The sequence below is a fragment of the Rhineura floridana genome, chromosome 10 (genome assembly GCF_030035675.1).
Source record: "Rhineura floridana isolate rRhiFlo1 chromosome 10, rRhiFlo1.hap2, whole genome shotgun sequence".
In the NCBI taxonomy this organism is placed as follows: domain Eukaryota; kingdom Metazoa; phylum Chordata; class Lepidosauria; order Squamata; family Rhineuridae; genus Rhineura; species Rhineura floridana.
The window spans coordinates 54,387,608-54,414,981 of NC_084489.1; the positions used below are offsets into that span (position 1 = coordinate 54,387,608).

At 42.5% G+C, this 27,374-nt stretch overlaps 1 protein-coding gene across 2 annotated transcripts in view; it reads left to right on the forward strand.

Annotated features, from left to right (window-relative positions):
• PEX1 (peroxisomal biogenesis factor 1) overlaps positions 1–27,374 on the forward strand; it is a 44,552-nt gene that overhangs the window by 2,777 nt on the left and 14,401 nt on the right. For both annotated transcript variants that reach the window (XM_061586966.1, XM_061586967.1), the window contains exons 2-15: positions 250–393; positions 1,378–1,461; positions 1,670–1,784; positions 1,871–2,640; positions 3,453–3,572; positions 5,006–5,123; positions 5,733–5,833; positions 6,850–6,944; positions 13,919–14,051; positions 16,111–16,207; positions 17,849–18,019; positions 20,366–20,520; positions 20,764–20,953; positions 22,542–22,708. In XM_061586966.1, coding sequence (XP_061442950.1) covers positions 250–393; positions 1,378–1,461; positions 1,670–1,784; positions 1,871–2,640; positions 3,453–3,572; positions 5,006–5,123; positions 5,733–5,833; positions 6,850–6,944; positions 13,919–14,051; positions 16,111–16,207; positions 17,849–18,019; positions 20,366–20,520; positions 20,764–20,953; positions 22,542–22,708 — 2,460 coding nt within the window. The remainder of the gene's footprint in view (positions 1–249; positions 394–1,377; positions 1,462–1,669; positions 1,785–1,870; positions 2,641–3,452; positions 3,573–5,005; positions 5,124–5,732; positions 5,834–6,849; positions 6,945–13,918; positions 14,052–16,110; positions 16,208–17,848; positions 18,020–20,365; positions 20,521–20,763; positions 20,954–22,541; positions 22,709–27,374) is intronic.

A 27,374-nucleotide genomic window follows, 5' to 3' on the forward strand; every position in this document is an offset into this window, starting at 1 on the left:
AAACACAGGAATTAGAGAAAATGAGTAAACAAGAAGAGAAATGTTCGTGGAACACTGAGATTAGTGCATGTTCTGTACAAGATTAATGTCACGTAGATAAGTATTCTGTACAAGGATATATCATGTAAACTCCCTTTGTTGAATAATTGCTGGTGCTATGTGTGTGCTCATATATTGATAGCCAGCAAAAGGAACTGTGGATGGTACAGAGTGGTATGTTAACACCTATTTTTTCTATGAAATTAACAGCATCAAGCCGTGAAAGCTTCCTGGGGCAATCAGCCTATTTTCTTGGGCTGGACAGAAATCAGATATTGTGGTCAGTATGCTGCAACTGTTGTAGAAATGAACAGACAGCTAGCAGAGAAACTTGGCATCGAAGATGGGCAACAGGTTTGGAATGCAGACTTTTATTTGTATATTTGGACTGGAATATTAAATTATGCAAATATGTTTCATAATTATTGGTTTCCATCTGTCTGCTTGTTGAATACTGTCAAAATTCTTATTAATACCTTTGCATGCAAATAAGGGTTTATTTAAGCAAGCCTGAATTTCAGGAGCTGATATTTGACATTCAGGATAACGCAGAAACGGAGACAAAATATTTTAAAAGTAAGGAACAAGTAACTTTGGAAATGAGTCATTTTCTATGTCTTCTATTCATTTGTATGTTTTGTTTCCTTTGTACCAACAAAACACACAGGCCCCAGTCTCAGGGTCCTTGTGCTCACCACTGGGCTGTGCAGAGGCAGATGTATGCAAGGATCTCAATGATAGATGGAGAGTACTGTTAGTTTTGCCAGTTATGATCTGTGATGGGGGACAGTGATAACTGGAATCAGCCTTCCCCATTCCCTAAAGTTAATCAGAACTGAGAGTACTTGTTTGGAAGGTTATGTACACAACCCCTGGTGCTACATGCCCCCTCCCGTCCCCTTGTTTCTGCAGGATCTATTCAGAAATAATTATGTTGAGACTGGTTTCCATGCGTGAATCACACCTGTTCTATCTCAGGGTAATTTGTTTGTTTTCAGTGATGTGGTTAATGCATGAACAAGCAAAAGTATTTTTTTCTAACCATTTACCCTTTGACAATGTCCCATACCAAACTGCAAACTGCTTTTTAAAAGAAGCATGGAAAACAGCTTATTGGTTTTCCAGGAAGAGCAAGCAACTTTGTTGAACAATAAACACAAAAAAATGGTGTAAGCACAGGTCTGGCATGCAAGTCTGTGGTTCATCCTCATTGTCAGCAGTCCCATGATTCCCCACATCATTTTTCCCAACTAGATGATACTGTAGATCCATCTAGTCTACAATGTGCTATGTAAATACATTGAAAGGTTTTTTTCAACAAGGTTTATTGTCTGGCAGATATTCCTCGAGCCCTGTTCTCAAGTCTTATCCTGTCAGCAAGTAGAAGTGGAACCTCTGTCAGCAGATGATTGGGAGATCCTGGTAATAGAACATTTTTAGATCTCCTAATATTTTTAAACATAATGTTCTTCATTCCTGTTTTTCTCCCTATTTTAACATTTTCTATGTGTAAGAGTTCTGTTATTCTTTCCTTATAGTTCAAATTCAGTTTAGTGTATAAACTTTTACATCAAATATAGATGAGATCTAATATGAAACGTTTTATGATATTCTGTGAAATTTATTGTAGGAGCTGCATGCTTTTTCACTTGAAAGCCACCTTCTTGACCAAATTCGAATAGTGTTTCCCAAAGCTATCTTCCCAGTATGGGTTGAACAACACACTTGTATTTATATCCAGATTGGTAAGTGGTCATGCAAGCCTTCCTACAGCATTGGAGGAATAATTGTAAGATAGCATGTATATTAACTCCCCCTCCTTTAATTCCAGTTACTCTAAAACCACCTGCTCTTTATGGGAGACTGGAAGCTCGTACGGAGCTTTTCATACGCCCTAAAGTACGTCAGTATGAAGAAAGCTCCACTGTGCTGACTTCTGCAAAAGATGACATTTTACAAGACAATGTCGCTAAAACCAAGTTGGATCCAAGAGGAACATCTAAGGAACCATGTGCCAAAGAAACTGATTTGAATGTTGGGATCCGAGAATATAGGCCAGATGCAAAGGTGTCATTAAGTGCAAATGTCCTGCCAAACATATGGAATTTAATTGGGAATTTTTTCTCTTACACTTCTGACAGAAAGCAGGAAGCTTCTTGTGGCACAGGTGAACTGAATGTTGTCAAAGATGGCCTGTTAAACTTGATTCACATGGATTCTATTTTCAGAGTATGTCAGACTCAGCCCCCTAGTTTGCAAAGTGCATTGGCAACATGTACACTTCAGAAATACAATGCCATTCATATATTTCCATGGAATCTAGAATTCCCTGCTTTAGAAGCTAATATTAAAGTATCTCATGGGAAGATTACTAAACTACTCTCTCCAAGACAGCAGCATCAAGAGTCGAAGCAGAATCTAATGTCAAAGAAAGAAAAGCAGATGATCAACGGAGAAGACCAAAAGCAATCTGGCCCTAGTAGAAGTCAAGAACCCTTTGACATAACTGTTGTACAAATAATATGGAATGGTTTCGAGGATCTAAAGAATGCCATAATATGTAATAACAACGTGGACCAACTACATGTTGGAAGAGTTTGGGTTAGTCCTATCTGTCTATCTAATCTATCTATCCATCTCCCACCCTTCCTCCCAGAAGTCTATTGAAGATTAATTGTTTCATTTATCTTGGAAGATTTTAAGTCAAATGTTGAAAAGTTGTTTTAATATTACAGTTTTTAAAACTGTTAACTGGAAATAAGCCCTATAGATTACGATGACTTGTTTAGAAAGAAGTGTGCTCAGAAGCACAGTGTTCTCTGTGATCTCCAAACAACAATTGTGACTGTGATCTCCAAACAACAATAATTGTCTATTAATAGTTCCAGTAACTTTGATAGTGACTATTCCACAAACCAGCTTTAGAATAAATAGTATCAAACCATTTCTTTCTTTTTTAAAGAAAAAATACTTGTCTGGTTTGATTTATTTATTTAAAATATTTATACCCTCCCTACTAACTGAAGTTGTGGAAGTCTTAAAGTATATTTAATGGACATTCAAGATGCTGGGAGTCTTCACTGGGTGGGGCTTCCTCACCTAGGATGTCAATGATATTTCCTACATCTCCTGTTGGCAAATACAAACTGTGAGTTGTATCATTATCTTAAGAAACTGAAAAATACAGTCCTGTCTAGCTGAAGGGATGCCTTTTGCAGTGCACCCCAAAAGCTATTAACAATATATTTGGAGTCTTCAAGTACATTTGAAATCTTAAAAAATTAAGTCAAGCTTAAATTCCACAAACTTCCAGCACAATACTGGTGGATATACTTCAGTGAAATATGAAGGGTTTTATAGACTATTCTCACACATTATTTTATGTTTCTTGTTTTTTGTTAAATTTATTTCAGATACCTGAAAGGTTGAGAAAAAGACTTCATCTAGAAATGCATGCAGCTGTCAGAATCACATCAGTGAACTCAGATCCTAAAATTCCATCATCTCTTAGATTGCATCCCAAAAATACTTTAGTGAGTTTGTGTTCTGGGACTTAATTATATGTTTAGCTGCTTCCATGTCCTATTTGTCTGCTTATAGCTTGTGAACTTCATATTGCATGAAGCTTTTTTTCCACAACTTACTCCAAAAGCATTTCAACCTACAGCTACTTTTTCTTCATAAGAGTACAAGAAAAGCCTTGCTAGATTAGGCCAAAAGCCCATCTAACCCAGCATCCTGTTCTCATGGTAGACAACCAGATGCCTATGGGGAGCCTGTAAGCATGACCAGAGTGCAACAGCACCTTCACCACTTGTGATTTCCAGCAACCAGTATTCATAACAAAGTGTGCAATTCTAACTCTACTTGCCTCGGAGTAGGCTCCACTGAATTCAATAAGATATACTTCTGAGTAGACATAGTCAGGGTTGTAATGTAAAATATTAGCATGTGGTACATGTATGTCTGTACTTAAATATCATTTTATTCAAATATAATATTTTAATTTTGATTTGTAATTGAATCTGTAGTTTTATGAATAACTGTAAAATAAATGGCTTGGATACAAAGATAGCCTGCACAGACAGAAAAGCACTTCCATTTGTGCAAGATGGCCCCTATAATTTCCCCTAACCACCCTCTGTGCCGCATCCTACAGTATAATGAGAAGGGGACAAGAAAGCCCTGTTGCGTAAGTGGAGTTCCACTCCTGCTTCTCTGGATCCAAGCGAATATATCTAAAGTAGACATGAGGAACTGTTGGCCCTCCAGATGCTGTTGGTACAACTCCCATCATCCCTCTCCATTGGCTGTGATGGGTGGGGTTGATAGGAGTTGTAGTCCCAACTATCTGGAGGATCATAGGTCTTCCATGATTGTTTTAAAAGTTCACTTTTTAAATCAAATAATGGTAAAAGGCAGTACTTTTAGTATTTTATACATGTTGTATTTCATTGTTAGACTATCCTATCCTAAGGGGCACATGATATACCAGGGCACGATATACAATTAATTTAAAATAGTAATGAATGTACGTCCATCCATCACATGTATCCTGTTCCCGGATCCACAGCACATTGCTGTCCACATAGAGAATGGTCAGAATAATATTGTTGTAGAGTAAGAATGGGGAATTTGTGGCCCTCCAGATGTTGTTGGACTACAACTTCCATCATGCCTGACCATTAGTCATGCTGGCTGAAGCTGATGGGAGTTCATTGAGGAGCAGAAATATCACGGATGAACTAAAATGGTCATTGTATGTATAATTAATGCCCTGGGCCCTAACTAATCAAATATTTAATCATTTTTAATATAGATTTTCCTTAGGAAATAATAACAAAATTAATTGCCTCAGTTCTTAGCATTTCTGTCCTTTGGATACCTGAATGATGTCTGTGTGAAAGCATTTTTGTTAGGAAGGTTTACTGAGCTAACAACCCACCTCACCTTCTCTTCATTTTAGAATAAAGATATCACTGAAGATGATATTAAAAATGCCTTTAATTTGTGGATAGAGGACTATATCAAATTTCCATTGCTAATAGCAGACACAAGCTATATACAGCTAACTCTTAAAGATGGTAAGCAAACCTCTCCTCAGCTGTGATTGTGACTGTATTGCTACACTATTATGAAGATACCTTTGTTTGTTTGTTTTAAAAATCACTGATTGATTTAACATTGACTTTGCAATCATTCCCTTAGGCTGCAATCCAATACATGCCTACTCAGAAGTAAGCTCCATTGGGTTCAGTGGGACTTACTCCCCGATAAGTGTGTATTGGATTGCAGCCTTTATTGTTCTATTTAAATAAAGGGGCCTGTTACCATTTTTAGCATGATGTCTTGTTGAGCTATTGAAGGCAACGGGAGATAATTTATAATGTAATAAGAAAAAACTACCAATATTGTAGAGGGAAGTGCAATTTTTATTTTTTTTATGGTAACATATCAATTCAAAATCCTTCCACTAAAAAGATGCTTACCCTCAGCTCCAGCCAACCATTTAAAATGGGTCTGCTAATGAATCAAAGTGTGATTAAAGTGCTTAGCCCTAAAAATAGTTACACAGTGGAACACTTTTTGCATCAGCTATAGATTTTACCAGTTTATGATGCAAGATCCATAAGGTATTAAAATACACAATTTTGTATTGCAAGCAAATTGATGTGTCAATTATGTTTTGAAAGGTGTGAAGGACTTTGTCCTCAGTGTAGTTACTTCTGAAGAGGAGAAGGCAAAAAATACTTACATCTTGAGTCCCAGCTTGTTGCAGAAGACAAATATACAAGTAAATATCACTTATTTCAGGTATCCATTAACTAAAGTATATAAACAGTGCAGTTTTGTTTATTAGGGTATATTTTGTTTTTGTTTTTCTTTATCTCTTTATAGTAGGTGTGGGGAACCTTTGGCCCTCCAGATGTTGCTGAACTACAACTCCCATCATCTCTGGCCATTGACCTTGCTTGCTGGGGCTGATGGGAGTTTTAATTCAGCATCTAGAGGGCCAAAGGTTCCCCACATCTGTTTTATAGCATGAAGCATTGGTAGGGGATCTGATTATAGGATGTACTTAAATTCCATCATAAATTTAAATGTCATTGTGTGATAAACTTAACTTCATTGATTGCAGTGGTTCTTCTCTGAGTAAGTCAGTTGGATATTGCTCTATCTGGAATATTAAAGCAAGATTTTGGAGCAACTTTTCCCCTCTATTCAAAACAAGCTTGTAGTTATCTCACTTTTGGAGGGACGGGGAGTGTGTTTATTTAAGTTTTCTAATTTTCACTTTTCTACATTATAATGACATCTTCAATCTTCATTGTAGAATTGATGGGATGACAACTGTAGAGCAGCCTCCCCAGTTCTGGTGCCCCCAAGATATTTTGGACTACAACTCCCGTCATCCCTGTCCATCGGTCAGGCTGACTGGGGCTGATGGGAGTTGGGGTCCAACAAAATCTGGAGGGCAACAAACTGGGGAATACTGCCATAGCATCTGGATGGATTTGAAATACAAGGAAACTTGAAAATCATGTAGTATTTTAAATGTGATGTTGTGATTTGATATATCTTGTTTTATTTTTTAATTATGTATGCTTATTTAGCCATGGAACAAGCCCATGACATTCCTGTGATTCTTGGGATGCAGGTATCTTCCAGGCGATTTCAAAGTGTATGTTTGATCCTAGTCTGTTTTTACTAGAGTATGTATTCAGTATTTCTCTACCTTCCCTGCCCCCCCCCGACATACTAAAAAAAGACAAGCTTACTTCTAAATAGTGACTGTCTTCTTTTGTTTAGGTGCTGGTATATCCTGTGACTTCAGTAGCCAATTGTGGAAGCCCACAGTCTTCTTGTGAACAGCTTCTTCCATGGTTTGGTCTGAATTGTTTAGGGTGAGACGTTTTAACACTATCATAAATCAGAATAAAAGTTCAACAGTAAAAAGATGTGAACAAGTAAATGTTTCTTAAAGGCATAGTATAAAAACACTGACCATCTTAACTGTCAATAGATTTCTAGCTAAAGAGAATGCTAGATGTCATTAGACGTAGAGTCCTGTTAAGGTTTAAATACCTGTTTAATTCTAATCACACGAACCAGAAATTGCGCAACTACTGTAGTTAGCACACTGGTGCCCTCTGTTACAGGCTTTGCTGGAGTGATTGGTCTATCTGAACACATATTCAGTGGGTTGCGGGAAAGTGTGCAGTAGTTAGTGTGCAGCGTAATTTTCCATAGGAGGTGGGCCATCACTGTGGGAAATAGTTCCACCTATCATGCGAAGGCAAGAATGTTTTTGAAGTCAAGACTAGGGACGTCATGCCCCTCCCACTCTCCAGTTCATTCTTGCCTTCGTATGAACAAGTTCTCAGATAGCGTAGCTTAAGCTAAGTTTCTTGTGTCTACTTGTGTGTCTGTCTGACAGTGCGTGGAGGTTGTTATCTGTAATTCCGCTTTTCCCTCCCCTCTGTCTTGTCTTTAATTCGTGTGTCTCCTGGAGAATTGTTGGGGGGGATCTTCCATTACCCAGTCCGTTTTCCCCAGTTTTTTGAGCCTTCAGCTTAGCAGAGACCGCGGCTGCGGTTCTCTAGCCTTTCAGGCGGGAGCTTGCAGCTGCAGCCCCCGATTTGGCCCGCTGTTTCCCTCGCTCAGGAGCCGGCTCTCGCGGCCTCCTTTTTTCCCCTCCAGGAGCTTGCGGCTGCGGCGGCTTCGTCGCTCGGCACCGTCTTTTGCCTCCGTCTCCCGACCCTTCAATTTTCCCAGCTTTTTGAGCCTTTCAGCTCAGCAGAGACTGCGGCTGCGGTTCTCTACGTTTGTCTCTCCCGGTCTCAAGCCGTGCTCTGTGGAGCTCTTGGAGAGACCGCGGCTGCGGTTCTCTCCCAGGCGGGAGCTTGCGGCTGCGGCTCTCTGCCTCTTTCCAGCCTCATAATTTCAGCCTGCCGGGGTCGGCTCTCTCAGGCTTCCTCGGCAGTCTCTTCCTTGGGGTTTCTTAGAGCCGCGAGTGCGCCCATTGGCCCCGCGGTTCCTCCAGTGAGACTGTGCTGGGCAGCCCTTCCCCCAGTCGTTTCCAGACGGCCACCATTGCTTCTTCTCCCTCGCCACTTTTGGATCATTTTTTCCCGCTCTTTTTTCCGGGCGCCATTTTTGTTTGGATTCAGATTTCCCGCCTTTTTTGTTACCCCTTTATTAACCATCGGATACCTTCCCTGCAAGCTATCTGTATGTGTGTTGTCTGTGTGTTGTAGACAGAGTTACACAAGGCTTCCTCACACACAAAATTACTATGACTGTATCATCAAGGCTGGAGTTTTAATACAGTGGCTGACTTGTACTAAATTTGAATTATATTCAGTACCATCAAGGCTGGAGCTTTAATATCAGTGGCTGACCTGTACTAAATCTGAATTATATTCAGTATTATCAAGACTGGAGCTTTAATAGCAGTGGCTGACTCGTACTAAATCTGAATTATATTCAGTATTATTAAGGCTGGAGCTTTAATTTCAGTGGCTGACTTGTATTAAATCTGAATTATATTCAGTATTATCAAGGCTGGAGCTTTAATATCAGTGGCTGACTTGTACTAAATCTGAATTACATTCAGTATTATCAAGGCTGGAGACTTAATATCAGCGGCTGACTTGTACTAAATCTGAATTATATTCAGTATTATCAAGACTGGAGCTTTAATATCAGTGGCTGACTGGTAATAAATCTGAATTATATTCAGTATTATCAAGACTGGAGCTTTAATATCAGTGGCTGACTTGTACTAAATCTGAATTATATTCAGTATTATCAAGGCTGAAACGTTAATGTCAGTGGCTGGCTTGTACTAAATCTGAATTATATTCAGTATTATCAAGGCTGGAACTTTAATTTCAGTGGCTGACTTGTACTAAATCTGAATTATATTCAGTATTATCAAGGCTGGAGTTTTAATATCAGTGGCTGACTTGTACTAAATCTGAATTATATTCAGTATTATCAAGGCTGGAGCCTTAATATCAGTGGCTGACTTGTACTAAATCTGAATCATATTCAGTATTATCAAGACTGGAGCTTTAATATCAGTGGCTGACTGGTAATAAATTTGAATTATACTCAGTATCATCAAGGCTGGAGCTTTAATATCAGTGCTGACTTGTACTAAATCCGAATTATATTCAGTACATCCTGCTTCCTCTGTGGCCGTGTACCACGCCTGAAATCCAGCCTACAGCACTAATCTGAACTATATTTTGTACATCCTGCCCCCTCTGTGGCCGTGTACCAAGCCTAATATACAGCCTATACTATACTAACGCTGATACCTCAGTGCATTCTGCCCCCTCTGTGGCAGTGCACTTCGCCATCTGCCAGTGTATTCTACCCCCTCCGTGGTAGTACGCTGTGCCAGTTCGGGTCTTTACATCCTGCCCCCTCCGTGGCAGTGTACTGCACCCAAGTTAATATAAGATGGCAGAACAGCCAGGCATGTTGCAATCAGCCAATATGATGCCAGATCAGCCAGGCATGTCACAAACAGCCCAGCCACAACACTCTAAGGTGACTAAGCCTAAGCATGTCAGCCAGGCATGTCACAAACAGCCCAGCCACAACACTCTAAGGTGTCTAAGCCTAAGCGTGTCAGCCAGGCATGTCACAAACAGCCCAGCCACAACACTCTAAGGTGACTAGCCTAAGCATGTTAAAGTAATGGCTAAGACAAAACATATTTCCAACCATAACAAACCAAAGCGGCCACGCTATGCCTCTGTGCCAACCACAGCAACTCAGGCACACATAAGCGATATACTTCATTCCCCTGCTGCTTCCTCTGACGAGGAAGATTTTGCTGGCTTCCACACTCAGCCTTCACCTAACCAGCCTCCCTCCGTTTTACCGCCCCAAACATCTGCTCCAATACCGGCTCAGGCACAAACATCTGCCACAACCGGGCTGCAGCTGTCCCCTGATTTCCTCTCCCAACTTCAAGCCATGCTGGCATTTATCACCTAAATGCAGTCACTACCACAAGTTCCGGCCATACCTCAACTCAACATGGATCAACGTGCGTGTCATGAAGCTCATCCTTCCTGCTCACCAAATCCCTTCGATATAGCCAGAGGCAGATGTATTGACGAAGCCTTGTATGCGGAGGAGTCAACCTTCACTGACCACGTTGAAGGAGATGACTGGAGCGACTATTCAGATCATGAGGAGGATACATCGTATCGCTTGTTTAATGCCTCAGACTATCAGCCCCCGGCACGCAGGGTAGTTAATACCCTTGGTCTACAGACTGCGCCTTCAACTTATTCCGCCCCAGCCATCAAGGGGCCAAGGTTCTCAAATCTCCTGCACTTATTGATCACTACATCCCGGTGCAGGACCCAATTGCCAAATTGATCTCTGAAGAATGGGCTCACCCATTTCAATCTCGCCACTTCAAGAACCTGGCTGACAGGCTTTACGCCCTAGCTCCGGACTTTGCCACCAAGTTACACGTCCCTGGCATAGTCGAACCAATCGCTCACCTCATTTTTCACGATTCCTTTTGCCCAGGGAAGGGGAATCCCAACTAAAGGACACTACTGAGCGTCGAATAGTCTTCACCCTCCGCAAAAACCACGAGGCCACTGCCCTATCCACGCGTGCCTCCGCTTCAGCCTCCATTTTCTCCAGAGCAGCTATGATGTGGCTGGATGATCTTCTAGAGGACACTAACCCTGATCCTGTCACTCTCAGAAGGTCACTGGTAAAGTTGCGTAAGACAGCAGCTTTTGTGGCCGATGCCACCTTGGATGCCACTCAATTGGGGGCACGAGCCATGACAACTCAGATAGTCGCTCGACGGACCCTCTGGCTTCCCCACTGACAGGCTGATTCAGCGGCCAGAATGAACCTGGCCAGGGCTCCTTACTCCGGATCGTTACTCTTCGGCGAGGAAGCCCTAAAGGCAGTGCTGGTTGATCCCAAAGACGCCCACAAACCGGCTCTGGCCACTGTCGAGAACATCGACCACAGGCCTTCCAGGCGCTTTCCTTCCTTCCGTACTAACCAGCCCTTTCAAGGAACGTGGCCAGGAGGACGAGGCTGCAATGTCAGATTCTATGACCCCAATTCATTCAGGGGCTCCTGGAACCGACGATTCCAGGGAAGAGACCTACGGCTGGCTTGACAACGTCGACAAAAGCCATCTCTAACCAACCCAATGCCTACTACATCTAGGGGCAATGTTGGATTCCCTGCAGGCAATGGTATTCCTGGCTCCAGATCGCATCACTGCTATCACAAGCATTGCAAGGTCCCTGATACAACAAACATCAGCAGACGTTATGCTTCTAGCCAGGGCATGCGGAATGCTCATTCCTACAATCCATATTGTGCCATGGGCTCAAGCCCCCACTCGGCATCTGCAATGGACTTTACTGCCCTTTCAACAGGACATTGCCAGCTCCAACCATTGCAAAGTTCGCTTGATCCCCGCACTGCGCCTATCATTCCGCTGGTGAACCACACAGAACTGTTGTAACCACAGATGCCAGCCGCATAGACTGGGGAGCCCACTGCAACTCCCAGTACGTTCAGGGGGTTTGGTCCACCACGGAGCAGACTCAAAGCATCATCTGGCTGGAGGTAAAAGCTAGCCTCCCTCATCGTCGTCTGTGCAGAACAACATCTACAATCCCTGAAAGCAGAACATCTCAGATGGATTTGGAATGTGACAGCAGACTGGCTCAGCAGACAACAGGTTTTTCCGGGGAAATGGAAACTTCACCCAGCCATTTTCCATCGTCTTCAGAGTCGGTTCGGCGAATGCTCAATTGACCTGTTTGTCTCCAGTCGCAATTGCCAGCTTCCCAGGTACCTTGCCCGATACCTGGATTCAACAGCGGAAGCAGTGGATGCTCTGACAATACCATAGCCAGACGGTTTCTTGTACGCCTTTCCTCCCATACCATTGTTAGCCAAAACCTTGAGGAAGGCATGAGCCGAGAGGGCACAGCTGGTTCTGATAGCACCATTTTAGCCACGCCAACCGTGGTTCTCAGATCTTCTGGCAATGTCGATGATGGATCCTTGGACACTCCCAATCAGGCCAGACCTCCTACCCCAGTGTCCAGTACTGCACCAAGACCCTACTTGGCTCAATCTAACAGCATGACGTTTTGAACGGGGACATTTGAGGTCAGCTGGACTGTCTGACGCTGTGATCGATATTATTTTGGCCTCGAGAAGACCATCTACTACTCGTATTTATCAACATACCTGGGTGGCTTTCTCCAAGTGGTGTCAGTCCCACCACCATGATCCATCCCAGGCCACTGTGCATCAGGTGCTACAATTTCTCCATAGCGGCTTTATGATGGGACTTCGTCCCAACACTTTACGTCGACATGCGTCCACTACGCTCTCCGGCTGCTGTCCATCGGTTCCCTTCATGGAGTTTGCCGAAAGTTCCGCAGGCTTTGCAATGCCCTCCGTTTGAACCCATCAGGACTGTGCCCCTACGTATACTGTCCTTCAAGGTCTTGTTTTCTGATCGCAATCACATCTGCCAGACGCGTTTCAGAGTTGGGCGCATTGTCTTCTGCTCGACTCCTCTGCGTCTTCCATAAGGACTCTGTTGTGCTGAAGACTGATCCTTCCGTCCCAAGGTCGATTCAGTTTTTCATTGCAACCAGGACATTGTTTTGCCTCCCTTTTACCGAATCCTACCCATCCTCTCGAGAAGGCTTGGCATTCGTTAGATGTCCGGAGGGCTCTCAAGACCTACCTGTCTAGGACCCAAGAGATTCGACGAACGGAGTCTCTGTTTGTATCCTTTCACCCAAGGTCTATGGGCCATAAAGTATCCAATTCTACCTTATCCCGTTGGTTAAGGGCATGCATTACTTTAGCATATGAGTCCCTGAAGCTGTCAGTTCCAGCTAGTATAACGGCTCATTCTACCAGGTCAGCGGCCACTTCGGCTGCTTTTGCCTCTAATGCTCCTGTTGCCGATATTTGTAGGGCTGCAGTCTGGTCTACCCCACACTTGTTTATAAGGCATTATAAAATTGATCGCTATGCCTCTGCTGATGCATCTTTTGGCAGACGAGTGTTGCAACAGGTTCTTAATGAGGATTAGCATCCGGTCCCACCCTGTATGGGTTGCTTTGGTACATCCCACAGTGATGGCCCACCTCCTATGGAAAATGTACCATTGGTCTCACCTGAAAGGTGATTTTCATAGGAGTGGGCCATCACGACCCTCCCAGTTGGAGGATGATTAGAGATTTTATCAATGGGTTACAAGTTATTTTTACGCTATTATATTTAAATGTAAGAGTGAAGTCAAGACTTTTAGTCTTTTATGTTATGTAGTTATGTTAGAGTCATGTTGTTATGCATGTAACTATTATGCTATTTTCCTGGCGGGCCTGTTGGCCTTGTTCTTCTATTTTTTAGATATCTCTTTTCAGACTCGCTACGAATGAACTGGAGAGTGGGAGGGGCATGACGTCCCTAGTCTTGACTTCAAAAACATTCTTGCCTTCGCACGATAGGTGGAACTATTTCCCACAGTGATGGCCCACTCCTATGAAAATCACCTTTCAGGTGAGACCAATGGTACATTTCTTTATGCACATGGAGATTGCCATAAGTACAGACTTTTTGCAAAATCAATTGTTATTGTACTTAATGACAAACATTCTTTTGCAGTTGCTGTAACTGTGGTGTGCAGTGCAAAGGGTAGAATTAGGGCATTAGTTGCATTTCCATAAATGATTAAGATAGAAAGCACTCTCAAATAGACAGAGTTTTTATTTAATATTTTTTAATTTGACTATATTGAGAGGATGTGTAGCTTTCAATTTTGTTAACATCTCCTTTGCAGAGGGGTTGATAATCTAGGAGCATCCTCTTTGAAATACATATCTCACAGCCTGTTGAAACGACCGCTGTCTCAAAAGCTAGCTCCCATATCTGCAGGACTACGCAGTGGAGGTATCCTGATTACTGGAGCAAAGGTAAACTTCTACATTTCTCTGTTTTAGCAACTAAGAAATTGTGGGTTCTATGATTAGTCCAGTTCAAGGGGTCATCAATCTTCCTGGCCCTGTGGGTTTTTGAGAGAGTGCTGTGGGCACTGTCCCCTCTTGTTGCTTCTCTCCCTCCTCCCTTGGGTTGCTCTTCCTGTCCCCAGACAGAAAGAGAGCAAATGCATGTGTACACACACATTTTTTGCTTTTCCAAGGGGTCTAGAAAAACATCAGATACAGTGGAATCAAGCAGATTCTCTTGAATCTGCGTGATCATACATAGGGTCAGCAAAACAACTATCGTCAAATTAAAGTGGACTGCATAGTAAAAAAAATATGTTCCAGTACTTGCCAGCACCACAGAAAACATTGATCCAGGACACGGATTCCTCATGGATCTTCATGATTATAACATAGGATAACAATAAATCCACTGACAAATTAAAGAACACATCAGTAGAAACAGAGGTGGTGATTTGAAGATGGTCTTGAAAGCATACCTTCTAAAAGTTAGAAATATCCAGAAGGATTTGTGCCTTGGATCACTGTTTTTGTACCATGGCAGCACTAGAAGCTGCAGATCTGGGACTTTTACAGTTCAGTCAATAGATGTAATCTGTGATTTAATTTATTTATTTATTTATTTTATTCTTGGATTTATTAGTCGCCCATCTGGCTGGTTACCCAGCCACTCTGGGCGACGTACAAAACAGAATAATACATTAGACATTAAGCATACCATAAGCATTAAAATATTAAAACATACAGTAAAAGTTTCAACCCATCCCAAAAGCCTGCCTGAAGAGCCAGGCCTTTAAAGTCTGGCGGAAGCTCATCATAGAGGGGGCATGTTGGAGATCATTTGGGAGGGAGTTCCATAGGGTGGGGGCCAATATTGAGAAAGCCCTCTCTCTGGTCCTCACCAGCCTAGCTGATTTAACCGGTGGGATCGAGAGAAGGTCTTGAGAGGCTGATCTTGTCGAGCGGCATCCCTGACGGTGCTGGAGGCGCTCCTTCAGATAAACTGGGCCCAAACCGTATAGGGTTTTAAAGGTCAAAACGGACACCTTGAATTGGGCCTGGTAAACAACTGGTAACCAATGTAACTCCTTCAAAACTTATGTTTGGGTGTGGAGAAAATTATGCAATTAAGAGAGGACATAGAGGTGAAGCACATAGAGCTGAAGGAGGGAGATGAAGCTTTCTTTCCAGCATCTTCTTTTAACTGTATGTGCTCTTTAGGGCTCAGACTAGATGTTAGGTGGCAATCTGAGCCTTGAAAAGCACATAAGAAAGAGGAAGTTAGAAAGAGCGTCAATCTTCCAACTTCATCCTTCAGCTCTATGTACTTTTCCAGTAGGAAAAATAGTAACTACTCTCTTCATCTCATGATGAAAGGGGCAGTGAGGGGGGCTCAGACACTCCATGGGGCTGCGGAGGACCATGCTGGCAACTCCAGTGACAGTCATGAATTTTCTTCTAACTTGCTCTATTGCAAAAATATGAAATGTAAATGTTAAAAAACCCTGTAATTGCATACTTTTTTTCTCTTGCAGAATATTTTATAGAGTAAAATGATTGTATTGGTGATATATGATGTATATAGTTACCTTAAATGCCCATATATAGTAAAGAAACTTTCGCTATTTTTCACATTCCATCTGTATGATAGCTTTTTATATGTGACAACTGCATCACAGGATAGGTGGAAGAAAACTAGAGCTCTCAGACCATTTCTGGTACAATGAAACAGGCAGTAAGTAGGTAGGTATTGAGTGGTGCCACAGCTAACAACTGATGGTTTGAGCTATGTAGAACCTGCCACTGCTTGGTCAGGTGAGTTCTTTATTGAAGATGTAGTCATGTAGCTCTTGTACAGGCTCTTTCTAGGCTCTTGTACAGTTTTCATTTCACTGGGGCTTCTGTGGAGCTAGTTCCAGATGGATTTTATCCTATACATACTTCCTTAGGAAAACTCCATAGTAATAAACTAGTTTTTCAATCTGGGTATTATTCTAGGAGGCTTTTGCCCCAATTTATTTTCCAGGGAAGTGGCAAGACAACTTTAGCAAAAGCCATCTGCAAAGAAGCATATGATACACTGGATGCCCATGTGGAAGTAGTTGACTGTAAAGCTTTAAGAGGTACAGGTACAATTGTCTCCTTTTTGTAGGGGTTTTCAGAATACAAAGTTATTTACCATTCCTAGTGCTTTTGTTTATCCCAGCAACAACTGGTCAGCATTTAGGCTATACTGAGATTATGACTTGTCCATAGCCACTGAGTGGGGTCTTATGTCCAAGCTATGTGTCCCACCACAATGGCTTAATCTTCACATCTTAGACCTTGCTATTATATAATATATAATATTAATAATATGCTGCTATTATAGTAAGAAGAAAAGCTGCAACCATTCCTGGTTTTGTCCACAACCTCTCCCCCCTCCCCCCCCCGTTTGGAATATCTTATCCAGTGGTTCCCAAACTATTTCCCCCACAATTCCTCCACAGCCTACTTGAAAATTGCTGAGGGTCTTGATGGACCATTTAATGAGGAAGTGTTCTTCACAAACATGACACCTGAATGAAGCTTGTGTGGACCACTGGTGGTCTGTGGACCAGTTTGGGAACCCTTGATCTGGTCATTTGATGTTATTATGTCCTCCCAGGCATTTTAGAATGTGTTTTAAATTGCTTTTTAAAAATGTGTTTTTTAAATTTATATATTTGTTTTAATGTTTTTAATTGTTGTAAACTGCCCAGAGAGCTTTGGCTATGGGGCGGTATATAAATTCAATAAATAATAATAAAATAATTATTATGTGTGATGTTTCTGATGTTTGTGCTGCTTCATTTTGTATCACTTAAGGTGCAATCTTATGCACATTTAACTGGGAATAAGTCTCATTGAACTCACTTGGATTTACTGTCAACTAGATATGCCTTGAATTGGACTTTTAGAATGATCCATCTGCAACTTTGTCCCGTGGTCACCCCAAACGGCATGCCAATTTTTCTTGATGCCTTTTGTGAGAAATATTGGCCCTTACTGTCTATAGCATTTGTATTTAGCATTTATATAATGCTTTGAACCTTCTAAAGTGCTCAGCGTATACTATTCTGTAAACCTTCACAGGAGTGTCTCAGTTAGTGGGACACAGCAGCAGAAATAGCCTCTTGGCAGCAGTGGTGCTGGCACTTACTGGGAGGGAGAAGGGCAAGGTGATGGTGAGGTCAGGGCTGTGTAGGTGCACTGCCAGAAATACCTGATTGGCTCATCAATACATCTGTAAAGCCCTGACCTCACTGCCGCCTTGCCCCTCCTAGTAAGTGGCAGCAATGTGGCTGTCAGGAAGCTATTGCTGCAGCTCTGCCCCACTGGGTAAGCTGCTCCTGCTTAATAACTACCCAGAAAGGTAGGTTAGTGTTTTCCCCATATTGTCGATAGAGGACTGAGGCTGAGAGAGTGGATTGCCTGTGGTCACCCTGTGAGGTCATGGCAGCAGTGAGATTCAAACTAGGCAATTGCATTAGGCTACACCACTCTCCCAATATGTTAGGCAGTTTGAAAGAAGATAGAACTATCCCAAGGAAGATCCATAATAGGGTATTATTAAGATGGGCGACTAATAAATCAAATAAATAAATAAATAAAGAGCTGTTGATATAATCAAAATATGGGTTAGGATTATATACATGCTAGCCTCAATCTATAACCTTACAAAATCATATATTGGTAGCTGCCACTTTTTCCTTTTATATCTTGCTACTCATATTTCTTTTCAGGAAAGAGATTAGAAAATATACGGAAAAAACTGGAAGAAGCTTTTCTAGAGGCAAGATGGAAACAACCATCTGTTGTTTTGTTAGATGATCTTGATCACATAGCAGGAGTTACCCTTGCTCCAGAACACGAAAACAGTCCTGAAGCCATCCAGAGCACACGTCTTGCTCAAGGTAATGGCATCTCAGCTGTTGCTGAGTTGTTGTTGTTGTTGTTGTTGTTTTGAGAACATTCTGTCACTGGAAACTTTTTATATTCAATCATTACCAGTCCCTGAATAGATTAGAATGTGGTGTTCATAGCTTCAGAAAAGCTGCCAATGTTTTAAATTTTGAGATGCCCCTTAAGTCAGTAGTAAGTATTATAGGATTAAGCAACAATTTATATACAGTAGGGCGCCACTTTTCGGCGTTCTGCTAATATGGTGGCTCCAGCAGGGCGGTCAGCTGGAGCGCGGGGAGCTCACGTGCTCCAGCTGATCGCTGGAATACAGTAGGGCCCCACTTTCAGGCGGTTCTTGCTTTTCAGCGGGGGCCTGGAACGTAACCTGCCGTATGGGTGGGGCCCTACTGTATTCAAATCTGTAATGATACAGATTTGTTTCTTCTCCAGAGGTGGTGAATACATAGCATGATGGGTTACACCGCCTCCCTTCATGACTAGAGACAGGAAATGCAGATTGGTATTTGTCTGTTAAGCACACGCCCACCTCAGGCCACTTCCTGTCTCAGCATGGAGCAGATGTGATTTGCTTCACTCTACACATCATAAGCCTGTTTTTTTACAGGCTTGTAACTCCTTACAGTTCGTAACATTGTGGATGTTGTGTAAATGAGTGGTCTTTGTCCAGAATCTACAAAGTGTGCATCAGAATTTCCATCTGCCATTTTGTGCGTGGGTTCCTTTTGTGTGCGTTTTGCTTAAAAACACAAAAACTTATGTGTTGAGCAATTGCTGTTTTTGTGCAGCTTTTTCATGTAATGCACCTCTTGAGGTCTGCAGAGCAGCAACATGGGCCTCACCATCAACATTAATTAAGCACTACAAAACTGATAAACATGCTTCTGTGGAGGCAGCATTTGGGAGACAAATTCTCCAACAAGTGCTATGATTAATGCACAATAAAAGATCCTACCTGGGAGGTATAAAATTTAGTACATCCCACCACGTTGTGTGTTCACCATCTCTGGAGGAGGGGCTATTGTCCTTACCTAAAAGGTGTTTCTCAGAGGGGTTGAACACAGGACATGGGTCCTCCAATGACTAGGCGAAATTATTCGTATTACAATAATTGAGTTTTGTTGGTGAGCGTTTACAGATTCAGTTAGTGTTACACAATTGTTTGTAGGGTAGGGATTGTTTAATCCTTTGAAATATGCTATTTCCTTGCATGAGTGCTTCAAGATTTGTTGTTCCTGTTCCTCACCATGAAATAGGCTGAGGTGGGTGTGTGCTTAACAAAGACCTTCATGCAATCTATGGTAGCAAACCAGTATATTGATTTGCTTTGGATTTTCACTAGGAGCATTGCATTTTTGTGCAGGGGAGGAAACCTTCTCCTGCTCCTCTGTTGGGCTGCATGGATCAGCTGAGGAGCAGGGAACTGTGAGCTGTCATGTGCATGTTTATGTGTGCTCTGATATGTGTGCATGAGGGCCAGGCCCATTTTTTTTTTGCCACATCCACTGCTGTCCCTGGGCTCAAATGTTTAGCCACTGCTGGTGTATACCATGTTCCCTGGCCCAATTCGAATTAATCTTAAAATTTTTAATGCTGCCAAAACAAACATCACTATCAAGTACTTTAATACTGTTAGTAATTAACACAATGTATTGTATAGTGTGCGTGTATTTGCAGGTTATAAACAACATCTTCAGCTGTTGGTGCAGTGTTGTGGTTATTATTATATAATAATAATAATAATAATAATAATAATAATAATAATTTAATTTGTGGGTCGCCTATCTGGCCAATGGCCACTCTAGGCGACGTACAATTTAACAACAATACATTACATCATAATAAAATACATCATAAAATACAATATAACAATAAAACAATAAAAAAGTTCCAGTACAGAGTAGTAGGCTATTGGTCGTAAAAATTTAACCCTCCCCGTAAGTCCCAAAGGCCTGTCTGAAGAGCCAGGTCTTCAAAACTTGGCGGAATACATTCAGGAAAGGGGCATGTCGAAGGTCATACGGGAGGCAATCTGCAGTCCTTTACCAACTTACCTGGGAGTAAGTCAATTGAACCCAGTGGGATTTTATTACTGAGTAGATAAGTATATGATTGTACTGTAATATTTCTAGATACAGTATATGAGTGTCCTTCATTACGTTATTTACAGTTGATCCAAACAAAAATTTTAGCCTCTGAATCAGGTACTTTATTAGAACAGACAAGGCACTGAAACAGAAGAAGATGCTATTTCTGTAACACTAAGATTGACAGGTGATTGCTGTTTTATATAGTTATCAATGCATAAAGTGTGAATTAATTCATTTTTCTGCTTGTAGTTTTGAAAGATATTATAAAAGAAGTTATTTCCATACGCAGTTTGATTGCATTCATTGCCACAAGCCTATCTGAACAGTCACTACATTCTTCCATGATATCTGCTCGAGGAATTCACATATTTCAATGTTTCCAACATATCCAGGTTCCAAATCAGGTAAAAAGCAATAAATAATATTGTAATCAAAGCAGCTTAAAACCATGAAATCTCATTCCAAGTAATTTTGCTTAAAACCTTGTATTAAAATGTGGTAGGTTGAATGCTCAGATCTGCATTTATAATTTCTTCAGAATCAGTCCTAATTAAAACATTAGTTTGAAATTTGGTCTTTCTTCATATTTTTCTTCAATTCTGTGTAGTTGGACTACAGATAAACCTACTATGTGTTTTTTGTTTCAGGGACAAAGATGTGAAATACTTCATTCCATAATAAAAAATAAACTTGACTCCAGTGTAGATAGGTTCTATGATCTTGATCTCCATCTAATTGCAAAAGAAACAGAAGGATATGTAGCTAGAGATTTGACAATGTTAGTTGAACGTGCTGTACACTCATGTGTTTCTAGCAAGGGAACATGCAAAAAAGAAGGTATGCATTATAATTACTTGATTTTATTCCATAATTTTCATTCTACCATGATTTTTAATGTTTCATGATGAAAAAGAAAATAAAAGATGTGAATTTTATGTAATCCAAAATCATGAAATAATTGAAGCTGAATTAAGAAGAGTGAACATTTTATAAAATCACATTATCGTGGAAGTAGAGGGCAGATTAGTAATCATATAGTTATTATTATTATTTATTAAATTTATACCCCGCCTTATGGCCAAAAGACCCTCAAGGCGGCTTACAAAAAAACATGAATATAACAATACATCAATAGTATATAACATATCAATAAAATAATACAATTCTCAAAATTAAATAACAAATAACATTATTAAAAGCAAATTATTGAGCAAGTGTTACTTTAAATACTTGTATATACAGATCCACAAGCCAAGAACAAGAATAATGCTGGCAACTGTGTTCTTCGTTATCAGTCAAATTACTCATCATTTTCACAGTCAGCTGGGTTCTTCCTTTTCAGACGTTCAAATTCTTCAGTCCCCCAGGAATAAACAAGATAGGTTCTGATGAAGGGAGGGGCCACCCAGAAGACCTGGGAATTAAACCACCTCCAAACATTGAGAAACTTGAGTTAAATAGAAATGTATTGTTGATCACCGTAGAGTAACCTCACGCTTGATTGGCTCTCTTGTTTTATCTGTATTTCAAGGCCAGAAGGATTATAGGCTGTTATGTTCTGGCTGGAATTTTGTAAACGGCTTAGAGGGTTTATTTACAGTTAAGCAGTATACAAATTTTGTTAAATAAATTTCCTGTCCACCCAACAGCAGTGGTGACGGAGATAGCAGGTAACAGCTTCCAGTTACCGCAGCCAATTACATGATGTATTTGTGGACTATGTTTTGGAAAGCTGTTTGTCTCTTTTTCTCTGTGCATTTGAACATCTCTTAAGATATAACCAAATTTTGTATGATGGATCCTGAGATTAAGGAGCAGGTTTTCGTCTGTTTGGATACAGTTGGATGCCATTTTGAATCAAGATGATGGACTGAATCTTTCAAAACATTGATTCTAACCACTGTTTTTGAAACGGCAGTGATTTTTTTGCTTTCTTAGAATTCCCAAGCAACACTGGGTGCTTTCCACTAGGATCATATAATTCCCATCTGTTATGTTCACCTTTGCACAAGAGAGGGGGAAGTAGCATCTGACACTAGGTGGTACCCCTAGTTTAATAATGTTTTGTGACTGCAACATTGTACTGAACTAATTAAGATGGGGCTACTTGCCCTGTCAATCTCTTGTAGTTATAATAACCATGCCTTCTATCCTCCCACAACAAACTTACACAGGTACCAGGTCCTTTCACAGATAGAATATTTTAGGTGTCTTGCAGCTCTTATTGGGCTAAAGCAATGGCTCTTAGAATTTTAGCTGTTTTTTGTCTTGCATATGATTTTTGGGTTATACCATTCAACTTTGAACTGGGCCTCCTTGAGCTAAGGGTTTTCCTTAATGAAGTATTCAGGAAAAATGCATATAATATAATGTAATATTTCAGTGTAAAAGATCATAGAGTGAATGTGTTTATCCATTTCAACAGATTTAATTCTGTCAACATTAGACTTCCAAAAAGCTTTAGAAGGCTTCAGGCCAACATCTTTGAGAAACATTAACCTCCATAAACCTCAGGAGTTTGGCTGGGATAGGATTGGTGGTCTCAAGGACATACAGCAAGTACTTATAGATACTATCCAGTTACCTGCTAAGGTATTTTTTGACTTTGTAACTATAAACAATTATTTCTCTTAATGCTGTGTTTGCCATAGATAGATGTTTGTAAGAATATAAACCCTTGACAGTTCTGGCTTGGGGGATGATAGTTTCTTAAACTAAAATGGACAAAGTGCAGCCATGGTGCTGTCCTTTTTCTCATTCAGCCATATATAGGATTGCAGAAGCTTAAGAGGAGAAAGGTACAGTGAAAGCAGCAGTATGTGAAAGGGCATAAAGTAGAACATTATTCCTATGGATTATTGGCAGAGCTGAGGAAAGGAGGAAGATGCAACAACTGAGGATTGTTAAGACAGGAAGGTTCACAACAAAGCTTGAGTAGTTCATTGAATGACTATGCATGGTGTGGGTGGGGGTCAGCAGGTGTTGTCAGCAGGGAGGAGTGGTACCCTGGACCCGGCCTTCTGGCAGCAGCATCACTGCCATGTGCATGGACAATGCAGGGTAGTGAAGGTAATCCTGTGTACCACTGGTGTGCCCACAGCGACCTAGCCCCTACACAGTCTGATACATGGCAGTAACACTGCTATGAGGAGCTGCCCCTCTCCACCACTTGCTCCTGGGGATCATGTATGCTTTCCATATCTCCAGCTACCCTGTGTAAGGCATAGCGAAAAAATACAGTTTTTGTATGTATACCAAATCCATACAATCTGTAATCTCCCACTTCCAATTTTATGCAGTAAATGAGGCATTCATTGGACTCCATGGACATTTTTCTTACTTCCAACATGTCAGTCTGAGGTGGGGCATATACATCAGTGTGTGTAGGGGGACATATATGCCATATTATTTGAATTACGAATAGGACCACAAAGATAAAATGGACCATTGGTCTCACCTGAAGGGTGATTTTCCTATGAGTACGGACATCACAGCAGGTGTTAGCTCCACCTATCGTGCGAAGGCAAGAATGTCTTTGAAGTCAAGACTAGGGGCGTCAGGCCCCTCCCACTCTCCAGTTCATTCGCAGCGAGTCTAAGGAGAAATATCTAAAAATACAAGAATAAGGCCAACCGGCCTGGTAGCAGGAAAATAACGCAATAGTACCATGCATAGTAACATGACTCCAACATAGCAGTATAACAGAACTAGAAGTCTTGACTTCACTCTTAAATTTAAATATAATAGCGTAACCGTAACATATAATACATTAGAAAATATATAGTCATCCTCCAACTGGGAGGGTCGTGATGTCCGTACTCATAGGAAAATCACCCTTCAGGTGAGACCAATGGTCCATTTTCCCTATGAGTCCGGCCATCACAGCGGGATGTACCACAGCAGCCCATACAGGGAGGGACCACCCACGTGTTAATCCTCATTAAGAACCTGTTGCAACACTCGTCTGCCGAAAGAAGCGTCAGCAGAGGCATAACGATCAATTTTATAATGCCTTATAAACGAGTGTGGGGTAGACCAGACTGCAGCCCTACAAATATCGGCAACAGGAGCATTAGTGGCAAAAGCAGCCGAAGTGGCAGCTGACCTGGTAGAATGAGCCGTAATACTAGCTGGGACTGACAGCTTCAGGGACTCATATGCTAAAGTAATGCATGCCCTTAACCAACGGGATAAGGTAGAATTGGATACTTTATGCCCCATAGACCCTGGATGAAAGGATACAAACAGAGACTCTGTTCGTCGAATCTCTTGGGTCCTAGACAGGTAGGTCTTGAGAGCCCTCCGGACATCTAACGAATGCCAAGCCTTTTCGAGAGGATGGGTAGGATTCGGGCAAAAGGAAGGCAAAACAATGTCCTGGTTGCAATGAAAAACTGAATCGACCTTGGGATGGAAGGAAGGATCAGTCTTCAGCACAACAGAGTCCTTATGGAAGACGCAGAGGTGTCGAGCAGAAGACAATGCGCCCAACTCCGAAACGCGTCTGGCAGATGTGATTGCGATCAGAAACAAGACCTTGAAGGACAGCATACGTAGGGGCACAGTCCTGATGGGTTCAAACGGAGGGCGTTGCAAAGCCTGCAGAACTTTCGGCAAACTCCATGAGGGGAACCGATGGACAACAGCCGGAGAGCGTAGGGCGACTCCCCTCAAGAAGCGTTTGATGAACGGATGTGAGGAAATATGATCTCCAGGAGAGGACACTGAGAGAATGGACGACAGAGTGGACGCATGTCGATGTAAAGTGTTGGGTCGAAGTCCCATCATAAAGCCACTATGGAGAAATTGCAGCACCTGATGCACAGTGGCCTGGGATGGATCATGGTAGTGAGATTGACACCACTTGGAGAAAGCCACCCAGGTATGTTGATAAATACGAGTGGTAGATGGTCTTCTCGAGGCCAACATAATATCAATCACAGCGTCAGACAGTCCAGCTGACCTCAAATGTCCCCGTTCAAACGCCACGCTGTTAGATTGAGCCAAGTAGGGTCCTGGTGCATTACTGGACCCTGGGATAGGAGGTCTGGCCTGACTGGAAGTGTCCAAGGATCCATCATTGACATTGCCAGAAGATCTGAGAACCACGGTCGGCGTGGCCAAAATGGTGCTATTAGAACCAGCTGTGCCCTCTCGGATCGGGCCTTCCTCAAGGTTTTGGCTAACAATGGTATGGGAGGAAAGGCGTACAATAGACCGTCTGGCCACGGTGTTGTCAGAGCATCCACTGCTTCTGCTGTTGAGTCCAGGTATCGGGCAAAGTACCTGGGAAGCTGGCAATTGCGACTGGAAGCAAACAGGTCGACTGAGAGGACGCCGAACCAACACTGGAGACGATGGAAAATGGCTGGATGAAGTTTCCATTCTCCCGGAAAGACCTGTTGTCTGCTGAGCCAGTCTGCTGTCACATTCCAAATCCCTCTGAGATGTTCTGCTTTCAGGGATTGTAGATGTTGTTCTGCCCAGACAAAGATGAGGGAGGCTAACTTCTGCAGAGGACGAGACCTGGTGCCCCCCTGTCTGTTCAAATGTGATTTTACACACGTGTTGTCTGTTCGAATGAGCACATGGTCCAAAGGGAACAGAGACTGAAAATGACGTAGAGCTAAATGGACAGCCTTTAGTTCCACCCAGTTGATGCTTTGAGATTGCTCTGCGGTGGACCAAACCCCCTGAACGTACTGGGAGTTGCAGTGGGCTCCCCAACCTATGAGGCTGGCATCTGTAGTTACCACGGTTCTGCGGGGTTCTCTGAACGACGTGCCCTTGGAGAGGTGATGAACCTTGGTCCACCAGCGGAAGGAGAGGCGCAGTGCGGGGCTCAAACGAACTTTTCGATGGTTGGAGTTGGCAATGTCTTTTTGAAAAGGCAACAGAATCCATTGAAGGAACCGAGTGTGGGCACGAGCCCATGACACAATGTGGATTGTAGAAATGAACATCCCGAGCGCTCTGGTGAGAAGCATGACGTCTGCGGATGTTTGTTGCATCAGGGACCTTGCGATGCTTGTGATGGCAGTGATGCGATCTGGAGCCAAGAAGACCATTGCCTGCAGGGTGTCCAAAATTGCCCCTAGATGTAGTAGGCGTTGGGTTGGTTGGAGATGGCTTTTGTCGCAGTTGACAAGCCAGCCGTAGGTCTGCAAAACATTGAGGGTGATCATTAAGTGATGATGGGCCAGCTCCTCAGACTTGGCCCGTATTAGCAGATCATCCAGATATGAACCCCTTGGGTCCGGAGGTAAGCCACTAGGATGAGTAGCACCTTGGTAAACACTCTTGGAGCAGAGGAGAGGCCGAATGGCATCGCTCTATATTGAAAGTGCTGGTGGCCAAAAGCAAACCGAAGAAACTTTCTGTGGGCTATACAAATGGGCACATGGAGATACGCTTCCTTAAGGTCGATAGAAGCCAGGAAGTCTCCTTCATGCAGACTCTCCGTAATGGAATGGAGTGATTCCATTTTGAACCTGTGATATGTTACAAAATGGTTGACAAACTTGAGGTCCAATACCGCCCTCCATGATAAATCTTGTTTTGGCACAGCAAATAGGAGGGAGTACACCCCTTCCAACCTCTCAGTTGTGGGGACTGGCTCTATTGCTGCTATGTCCAAGAGGTGGTGTATAGCTGTCTGCATGATTCTGTGCCTGGCTGGTGCCCTTGGGCAAGGAGACGGTTGGAATCTGTCTGATGGGGTTGCCCAGAACTCTATAGCATAGCCATAACTGAAAAGGTCCCTAATCCAGGAGACCGTAGTAAGGCGCAGCCATCGATCTCCAAAATTAAGTAATCTGCCACCTATGGGGAGGGCGTTAGTACTACTTGCGTAGGTGAGGGCCTCCCTTATATGAGGACGATGAGTTGCCCCTGCGCCCTTGGTACTGACCTCTGCCCTGGGAGCATCGGTTCCAGGAGCCCCTGAATGCGTTGGGGTCATAAGATCTGAAGTCGCGGCCTCGTCCTCCTGGCCGCGTTCCTCGAAAGGGCTGGTTAGAACGGAAGGAGGGAAATCGCCTGAAAGACCTGTGGTCGATGTTCTTGACTGTGGCCAGAACCGGTTTGTGGGCGTCTTTTGGATCAACCAGCACTGCCTTTAGAGCTTCCTCGCCGAAGAGTAGAGATCCGGAGTAAGGAGCCCTGGACAGGTTCAATCTGGCCGCTGAATCAGCTTGCCAGTGGCGAAGCCAGAGGGTGCGTCGAGCGACTATTTGAGCCGCCATGGCTCGTGCCCCTA